At 41.1% G+C, this 9,920-nt stretch overlaps 1 protein-coding gene across 8 annotated transcripts in view; it reads left to right on the forward strand.

Annotated features, from left to right (window-relative positions):
- tmem121aa (transmembrane protein 121Aa) overlaps positions 1 to 9,145 on the forward strand; it is a 345,702-nt gene extending 336,557 nt beyond the window's left edge. For all 8 annotated transcript variants that reach the window (XM_039741730.1, XM_039741728.1, XM_039741727.1 and 5 more), the window contains one exon: positions 5,577 to 9,145. In XM_039741730.1, the coding sequence (XP_039597664.1) occupies positions 6,829 to 7,767 (939 nt within the window). In that variant the 5' untranslated portion in view covers positions 5,577 to 6,828 and the 3' untranslated portion in view covers positions 7,768 to 9,145. The remainder of the gene's footprint in view (positions 1 to 5,576) is intronic.
- The last annotated feature ends 775 nt before the right edge of the window (positions 9,146 to 9,920 follow it).

Below are 9,920 nucleotides of genomic sequence, written 5' to 3' on the forward strand. Positions count from 1 at the left end.
AAAATATTTATCCATAGTACATATGGTATGAAATCAAATAAAATGCTTCTTATAATTACAAGGTGTCATATTGTTTAATTTGCTCTGTAATGTACTTATCTGAAGTAAAGCTTAGTTTAAAAGAGTAGTTTTCACCATTTATCTTACAAACAATATAATACGTATTCTCACACATTGATTCAGCTAATTGATATTGGCAGTGAAACACTTCTTAAATGTAGAAACACATGCACTTACAGGCTTTACTCATTTTGTGCTGTTAAAACATGCATTTATGAAGAATAATTAAAAAGCAAAGGCAATTTGAAAATGACACAGTAATCACAACGGATAGAAGCTGATGTAATACACCACATTTGTGATGGCCTGTGGGTAGTTGGAACACACATACAGTAGCTCAGCGCTCTGGTATTAGTTTAGTTGAACCCGAGGTCAAATGAACCAGAATGCTCCACAGTGGGATTAACCATCGTTGAACAACGTGTCGTAGTGAGATTTCTTTGGGCAGAGGGACTAAAACCTTCTATAATTCACTGAAGGATGTTGGCTTGGTATGGAAGTGAAAACAACATCATAGATGATATGTTTATGAATGGGTAGAAATGTTTAAAGTGAGAAGAACAAGTATCACCGATAAAGCTTGATCTGGTCGGCCATCAACATTAGACACACCAGCCCATATGGACTTGGCGAATGTCTCTTCATCAGAGAACGACAGATTACTTTGCTTTGTTTGCATATTTGTATATCGGCTATGATTTTGCACATGCTATAGTGCAGGATGACTTCTGGAGCAGCAAAGTTGATGCAAGATGCAAACCCAGACAGCTTACTGATCTAAACAAGCCAACATCTGGCAGTGAATTTCAGCAGCTTTCACTCCCTCTTCCCAAAGAAATCTCACTAAGGTGCATTTTTCAACAATGTTGCAATCCTGCAGCAGAGCAATCACACATAAACAAATAGTAAATACAGACCTTTTAAAAAAGACCCAAATCTATCAAATGTTCAAAAGATTTTTATCAAGAAGGCACAAGGCTAATAATATGCTTAACAAGTGTACAAGTAAAACAGACGCATTAACAAGCGTCTCACAAGCCTGTTGTTTACTAAGCAGCAATTTCCATTTCTTCTTTATCTTTTTCTAATTTAAGATGTGAGCTTCTGCACTTAACACCTCACCATTCATACTCAGACAAGGACAAAGTAGCTTTTCTTGCTGTTTGCCAAATTGCACAGGACGACTTCTCCAATTTTCTTTTTCTTTATTCGTAACTCCATTTTCTTTCATGTAAACGCTAATATTCCAGCCCCCCAACACCAAAAAACGCCATCTCTCTGGTAAAGTCTGCCTTACTGCTCTCTGCTTACAGGAAGTTTTCAGGTAAAAAAAACAAACGTGTTCTCACTCAACTACCGTAATACCTCATGTAACGGGGCACTACAGCTAAATTACCATAAAGCTTAGGAAAGCACAATGCTGCAAAAAACTTTTTTGTGATTGGCCAATTTACCAATTAACAATTGAGTCTTTTGTAGTGAAAATCAGCTGATTTAGCTGTTTCACCTCCTGCAGTGGGCTGGCGCCCTGCCTGGGGATTTGTTCCTGCCTTGCATCCTATGTTGGCTGGGATTGGTTCCAGCAGACCTCTGTGACCCTGTATTAGGAAATAGCGGGTTGGATGATGACTGACTGACCAATGCTACTCCTAGCCTCCCCAACTGAATACCTGTGAAAACCATCAACAGTAATGGTGACAAAACAAAGAATGGTTCACAATGACTCTGATAGTGGAAAAAAAATAAATAAATAAACTGTGTTACCTGCTTAGGAGGGGGTTACCTGGTCCCACTCCTGGAACCAACCCTGTGGGTGGCATTCGCTGGCAAGTGCCTGGCAACCCACGTAACCCAAAGAGCAATGTAAAGCTGTCTTCTGGGCTCACCTCCTGCAAGACGAGAAGTTAAGTGTTGGTTGGTTCTGAAACCATTTTAGTGGTAAGCTTATCCAGGGCTGCCCTTTGTCACCGATTCTGTTCATAACTTTTATGGATAGAATTTCTAAGCGCAGCCAGGGTGTTGAAGGGGTCCGGTTTGGTGGACTCAGGATTGGGTCACTGCTTTTTGCAGATGATGTTGTCCTGTTTGCTTCATCAGGCCGTGATCTTCAGCTCTCTCTGGATCGGTTCGCAGCTGAGTGTGAAGCGGCTGGGATGAGAATCAGCACCTCCAAATCCGAGAGCATGGTCCTCAGCCGGAAAAGGGTGGAGTGCCCTCTCAGGGTTGGGGGAGAGATCCTGCCCCAAGTGGAGGAGTTCAAGTATCTCGGGGTCTTGTTCACAGGTGAGGGAAGAATGGAGCGTGAGATCGACAGGCGGATCGGTGTGGCATCCGCAGTGATGCAGGCTCTGCATCGGTCTGTCGTGGTGAAAAAGGAGCTGAGCCATAAGGCAAAGCTCTCAATTTACCAGTCGATCTACGCTCCTACCCACACCTATGGTCATGAGCTATGGGTAGTGACCGAAAGAACGAGATCGCGAATACAAGCGGCTGAAATGAGTTTCCTCCGCAGGGTGTCTGGGCTTTCCCTTATTAAAGATAGAGGGAGAAGCTCAGTCATCCGGGAGGGGCTCAGAGTAGAGCTGCTGCTCCTCCGCATCGAGAGGAGTCAGATGAGATGGCTCGGGCACCTGATCAGGATGCCTCCTGGACGCCTCCCTGGTGAGGTGTTCCGGGCATGTCCAACCGGGAAGAGGCACCGGGGAAGACCCAGGACACGCTGGAGGGACTATGTCTCCCGGCTGGCCTGGGAACGCCTTTGGGATTCTCCCGGAAGAGCTGGAAGAAGTGGCCGGGGAGAGGGAAGTCTGGGCCTCTCTGCTTAAGCTGCTGCTCCCGCGACCCGATCTCGGATAAGCGGAAGAGGATGGATGGATGGATGGCTTATGCAGGAAAGACCTCAATGGACTAGACCAGGGGTGGGCAAAGTCATTCCTGGAGGGCCGCAATGGTTGCAGGTTTTTGTTCCAACCCAGTTGCTTAATTTAAAAAAAATGCTTGTCAATTATTTAATTTCAGGGCTCGTTAGTGCTTTAACTCTGTTATGTCAGGTCATTCTCATATCCTAGATATTTTCTCCTTTCTAAGGATATGATCCAAATGATTTGAAGTCTAAAACAGATGAGTAATTCTCAGTCATTCACTTTTTTCTCTTCATTTTCTTTCCAAGTATTTAATTAAACCAAATAGTGCAGGTGTAAATGGAAACAAGCTTAATGGAAAAATGCTGAATTTCTTTTGTCATTTGCATCTGATTGCTAATAAGGGGTGATTAAAAACCAAGACTACAGCTGTTTAAGACTAAAATAAACAATAAGGATTCAAAATCTAAATGAGTGAGACAACTAAAATGAAGCATAAGTGTTACTTGAGCAAATAAGGGCTTCTTATGAAGCAACTGGGTTGTAACAAAAACCTGCAGCCACTGCGGCCCTCCAGGAATGACTTTGCCCATCCCTGGACTAGACTCTGGCAATGGAGACTAGCTTTTAGAACTTTGAACAATAGAGAATCACTACACAATTATCATGGACTTAGGAGCCCTAGTGCACTTCCAAAAGTGCCTACTAGAGGGGTAAATTGTGAAACCTGCCTAGTAATATCAGGGGAAAACTTTTCATCTATCTTCATACAAGGCAGTTATGGAGTCAGGATGAGATAATAGAACATTTCTTTATTTGTACAGAGTTCTGCACAAATGTCCATGGAGTGAGCACTCAGTTTAACAATTCACCTGCTTATATACTTTTTATAATTAGTTCACGTTATGTAATGCATCATGTCATGTGACTCCTAATAGGCAGAACGGTATTACCTCCTCCAGTCAACTTACTCAACCAGTAATATCGATTCTCCTATTGTTATGAACACTGCCTTTTTAGTAGGGTGATTTGTGGATTGTCCTATTGATCTTCATATGACGTGTGTATGGACTTTCACAACAGTTTAGCCCCACTTTCTGTAGGGATGTTCATTACTCATTTACCCTATTCTAATCTTGGAAAATTATGTTTGTAGACGAGGCAGAGATTTAATTTATTTAAGCATTAAGATGCAATTAGTTAACCCTCTGACACATTCGTTCTTTCATTCAATCATTTTCTTTATGTTTAATAAATCAGTCTGTTATCACTTCATATACAGTATACATGCTTGTAATAGATTGTAAAATATTATTATACATTAACAAAAAATCTTATTTAGCAAGGGCAAATTTAAAACATAAAATGGTTTTATTTCCACAAGAATGGTCTGTCAAAAAATAACGCTCCGTAGGGCACAAAAGGCATAAAGGATTTGCCTAGACAGCAAGGCAAACACGGTAACAAAAATCACAAATCCAAAGTGATGTGAAAACACAGGACAGAAGGTCAAAAATCCAGAAATATCAAAAAAGCACAGTAAAAATGCAGCACAAGCAACTCACTAAAACTTCAACTTGCATTCACAATGAATAGCCAGGAACTGTGGGTAGACCCATCGGATTTATAAGGTGGAAGGCACTTCCTGGAGGTGATTAACAGGCGGCCTCACCTCTTGGAGACTACCCATAAAACACATGGAGCATAGCACAGGCATTTTATAGATTTGATGAAAAACCAAGAATAATCCACATATCAAAAAAGGCAACATTGACATAAATAAATGGCACAAAACTAAACAACAAAGGCATGAAACAAGATTTTGAACCCCAGCCATGGAATGAACTCTGACTGAAATATGACCACAGTAAATTCTTTTCAATGCCACCAAAGCCACCTGACGCCCTTAACGCCCCCTAGTGACCTCTCAGGTTACAGAGACACTGTACCTTCAGAACACCAGTGTGGATTTCTCTCACTAGAGAGAATGGCTGGGGCACCCTAGTGAAGCCTTTGCCTTCACAGCTACAGTAGATTGAATGTAATCTTTTAAATGAACACCTCACTTTTCAGGACCTGCCGAAGGCACAGAGATGCTGCTGTTTTTTCATTTTTAAGTATTTTTTGCCCATCCAGAATAACTTGAGTGCTTGATGTGGACTGCATCCGCAAACAGCGCATGAGCTCACAGAGTGTGACGAGGCCTGATCTGATCATCCATTTAAAGGACTTCCATTCAGTACAGACTCTTACAGATGGTATGCAAATATGGAAGAGAATAGCAAGCGTAACAGATTGTTCTAAATATGATCCTCATTTAGAACTTGTTAAATAAATAATAAACACATCTTCCTGTCACCGTGGAGGTTTATTTCTTTTTTTTTTTTTTGGAAACAATAATTAATGCAAGCCAAACTGCCGTCAGCCCGTTGACAAGTGACAAGCTCCCTAAATGAAATACGTAACCCATAGATCTTCCTCTTTTGTGACAGCTAAATCATTAGATAGGGATGAGTCAAGCAGCCTTATGTGTCACAGACAGCTGGGCATAACCTTAGCTAGAAGGTTGAGGCCTCTCTTGACAAACTAGCACAGTGCCCGCCTTATGAATTATGGCTTCATTTACGCTGACTTCTCCTTTTTTGTTTCCCCTAGAACTCATTCGGAACGCAGGAAAGGGAAAGAATTAAAAGGCACCTGGGGGCTCAGCAAGATGAGATGTCTATAGCAGGCAACATTTACAAGAAGAGACGGCGTTAAGATGGAGATTCCTGCCAGAGGGCCCCAAGGGTCTTTGTGATGGATGATTTCTGCCTCCCCGCTTCTCAATCCTGGGTGTGATTAATTAACTCCAGCGTGTCATTATCCTCCAGCCAGCTGTGCTTCAGTTACCTGTGCTTTGGAGTTTGGACATGGGTAGGTCCAATTATTTCCCTTTTTACCAGTCATCAAAATGAGCAGCCACAAACAAGAAAAAGCCCATCCTCAGAGATCTCGCAGAAGGCTGTTCCACTAGATCTAGTGGACGTCCCCTTTTCAATTCCCCATCTCTTTGTGGTGACACTATGGGTCTGGAAGAATGTGAATTCTTAAGTAACTTTAAGTAACTACATTTAAACTGACCTTAAACGAATTGTAAAATATTGAAAACAACCTGGACCTGGATTACAGTCTGTGAGTCAAAGCGAATCCTGGTTGCTCAATATGTCTAAGCTCTTGAAGGGTGTTGTGCTGCTATAACAAAATTTTGTTGAAGGTAACTCACAACTTTAACATGGCTGAACGATCTTAAACAAATTCTGATCATTAACTATGATGAACTATGGATCAGTAATTTGCAACCATAGATGAATTTTATTCGTCGAACAAAGCTCAAAGCTGGATTCATTTTGTTTGACCCCAACTGAATTCTGTCCATTAAAGGTGACTCCAGGCTTGACTAGCGCTTCAGCAGGGGGTAACAAATATGACTAAACACTGGGTTAATATTCAGTTGAATACAATTCCGACACTGGATTAAAATTGTGCAACCCTTAATGAATTCAGATACTTGGAACTATCAGAGTTGAAAGTGGATTACTGTTGTGTGAAAGCATGCAAGAAAAAGAGTGGTGGACCAAGGTCTATGAACAATAGTCAGTTGCCATAGTTCTAAAGCCAGTTGGGAGAAATGTTCCTCTTTAATGGGTTGATCAAGAAAGTTCAGTGATAAATAATCACCGTGGTCATCAGCATCAGCATTCTGCTTCTTTCTGGGAACACCACAAAAAGACGAGAGATGCTCAGTTTGTTCACGGTTATCCATTGTTTTCAAAGTTTCTGCCTTAAAAGGTAAGACCAATTTCAGCAGAAGCACGTACGACAAAAGAAACCAAAGGAAAACTGTATTTCCTCAGGGGACATCACAATGGTTTTGCCACCTCCAGACAAACGCCATGTATGTCTCACTACTATCGTCATCATGACCAGCATGGCTTTCATGGATGCCTACCTTGTGGAGCAAAACCAGGGGCCAAGGAAAATTGGTGTTTGTATCATTGTTCTGGTGGGGGATATCTGCTTTTTGATAGTGTTGCGCTATGTGGCGGTTTGGGTGGGAGCTGAAGTGAAGACAGCTAAAAGAGGCTATGCAATGATTTTGTGGTTTCTATATATCTTTGTATTGGAGATTAAGCTGTACTTCATTTTTCAAAACTACAAGACCGACAAGAAAAATTTAGAGACCGTTGCTCGCAAAGCTTTGACTCTACTGCTCTCAATTTGCGTCCCTGGGTTGTACCTCATCTTAGTTGCTCTCGACAGTATGGAGTATGTAAGAACTTTTCGAAAGAAAGAGGACTTGAGAGGTCGCCTGTTTTGGGTGGCTTTGGATCTTCTTGACATTTTAGACATCCAAGCCAACTTGTGGGAGCCACACAAAACTGGGCTTCCCATTTGGGCTGAGGGGCTCATGTTTTTTTATTGCTACATTCTCCTTCTCATCTTGCCCTGTGTGTCTTTGAGTGAGATCAGCATGCAGGGAGAACACATCTCACCCCAAAAGATGATGCTCTATCCAGTCCTCAGCTTAGTGACCATTAACATAGTCACTATTTTTATTCGAGCAATCAATATGGTTTTGTTTCAAGACAGCAGGGTCTCCACGATATTCATTGGCAAGAATATTGTTGCCATTGCTAGCAAAGCCTGCACATTTCTGGAGTACAAGAGGCAAGTGAAAGAGTTCCCTCAGAACGCAATCGCACTGGAGCTACAACAGAATTCAATTTCCCATAATCAGACTCTGCCCAATACGACAAGTGTGACCCATGAACAGTCACCCACAAGGGAAATCGTTGACACATGACGACAGCGTGAAGTCAAAGAGCTTTTGTCTTGGGCAATTTTACCTGCAAGACTGGAAGCTTGCTTCATTCTTTGGATTATTTACGAGCTGATCTTTTCAAAGTTTTCTTACACGGTAACAATGAAAAAAATGTTCCACCTTTGCTCTTATCTCTCTTGTTCACTTCTTTTTTCCCCACTATTTCCTCATGTTAACCATCTCCCTTACACACAAAATGAGCTGTGTCCTTTTCGAGATCTTAACGATTCATCTCAGGAAGTCTGCAAGAGTCGCTTCCGGAAGTGGTTTGGTATCAAGACGATTAGGAAGAATCTCCTTCTCAGTAAAATTTGAGTGGAAACTCAGATTATAAAATGAGTCTCATAAAAAGGTTCCTAGAATTCTGTCTATTGATTGAGTTCAATCTGTTGAACATATTTTATTTCTCAGAAATTTTACAAAGTGGTGATTTTCTTTTTCTGAAACCTGTATGTTTGTTTTTCTCTAAAAATACTTGATTTCTTTTTCCCAACTGTTGCAAATGTTTATGAAAAAACGATGAATTACCTAAGTAGTGCTCTAATTGCTTAATGCTGGTGGATGTGGGAAATATATCTTAAGGTACATCTTCCAAGAAGTTTTATGACCCGGAGTGGTTAATTTAATGTAGCCGTTTCGCGGATCTCAGCACAATCTTACTGCAGAAGAAAATTAACAAGTCAGATGCTGATAAGAAAGGCTCGTCCTTGTTTTATAACATGAGGCAAGGCCTGCAGATTGCACTGATATGGCATTGTGGCACAATTGTTGGCGTCGCTACATCACAGCTCCTGGCTCTGGGTTCAAATCTTGGTCCTGCCAAATTCTCATAGAGTTTGCATGTTCTACTTTTCTCTGGGCACTCCCACATCCTGGAAACCCTGAATCATAATATGATTGGCATCTCTGAATTGGCTCAGTATGGTGGTATGCTGGAATGTACCCTTCAGAGGGTTGGCATTTCAACTTTGATTGGGCCTGCTAGTTTTAGGCTATAGCTCTCTACCATCTAAAGCAGGTTTGAAAAATAAACAAACAAATTAATTTAAAAAGGCTCCTTTCCCAAAATGGCAGTTGTGTCATTTAGAAGCTTTTCAGAATTCTCATGAGTTGCGAAATTCACTTCTGATGTCTTTCTTTCAGCCCAAAGTCTTGTTTTTGTTAATTGTGAATTTCTGCATTCAGTTGTGAAATCAGTGCACAATTTGGTATATTAAGTTACGTTTGAACACCCTCATTAAAAAAGATAACTAATTATCATAATGATGATGATGATGATTATTATGGTGAATATTATTATTACAACCATTACATTGCCAGGTCGATTTTATGATGATTTGTCTGTTTTAATAAAATTATATTGGACATTTGTGCTAACGAGGCTTTACAGTTTTGTAATACTGTGGAATACCAATTGCAAGAAGGCATCTTCATGCCGTATGTGGACACAACAAGAAGAAAAAACAGTCTCCTTCATATTGCATTAATCCACAGCAATTCTTTTCTTGAAGAATTATCTGATGTGTCCAGCCCAAGATTTTCAATTCATAAAGCTCTGATTTTATCACTAAAGCATTGGGGGCCAATAACAGTAGAAAGTGTCGTTAAGATTGATTTATTATGTCAACCGACATATACACATAGATAGAAAATGTGATTCCAAATGTGATCAGGTCAATGCTCAGGGATACCAAAAATGTATAATTCTGTTGACGCCTTGAAGGCTATATTTGGACCCCCCAATACACAATATATGTGTATGGTATATCTAGGGTGAAGTGAAACAGTTTAGGTGGCATAGAATTATTTGCTACTATTAGAGCTTTTGAGTTACAAAACAGAGATCAAGTCTGCAGACTCACAGCTTATAAGACGTGCTTTGAGTTGTGTTGGTTCTGATATTGTAATGAAATAATGAATTTAGTGATTAGCTTGGAGGACAGCATGGTGGCACAGTGGTAACGCTGCTGCATCGCAGTAAAGAGACCTGGGTTCGCTTCCCGGGTCCTCCCTGCGTGGAGTTTGCATGTTCTCCCCGTGTCTGTGTGGGTTTCCTCCGGGTGCTCCGGTTTCCTCCCACAGTCCAAAGACATGCAGGTTAGGTGCATTGGCAATCCTAAATTGTCCCTAGTGTG

This window comes from Polypterus senegalus, chromosome 18 (genome assembly GCF_016835505.1).
Source record: "Polypterus senegalus isolate Bchr_013 chromosome 18, ASM1683550v1, whole genome shotgun sequence".
NCBI lineage: Eukaryota > Metazoa > Chordata > Cladistia > Polypteriformes > Polypteridae > Polypterus > Polypterus senegalus.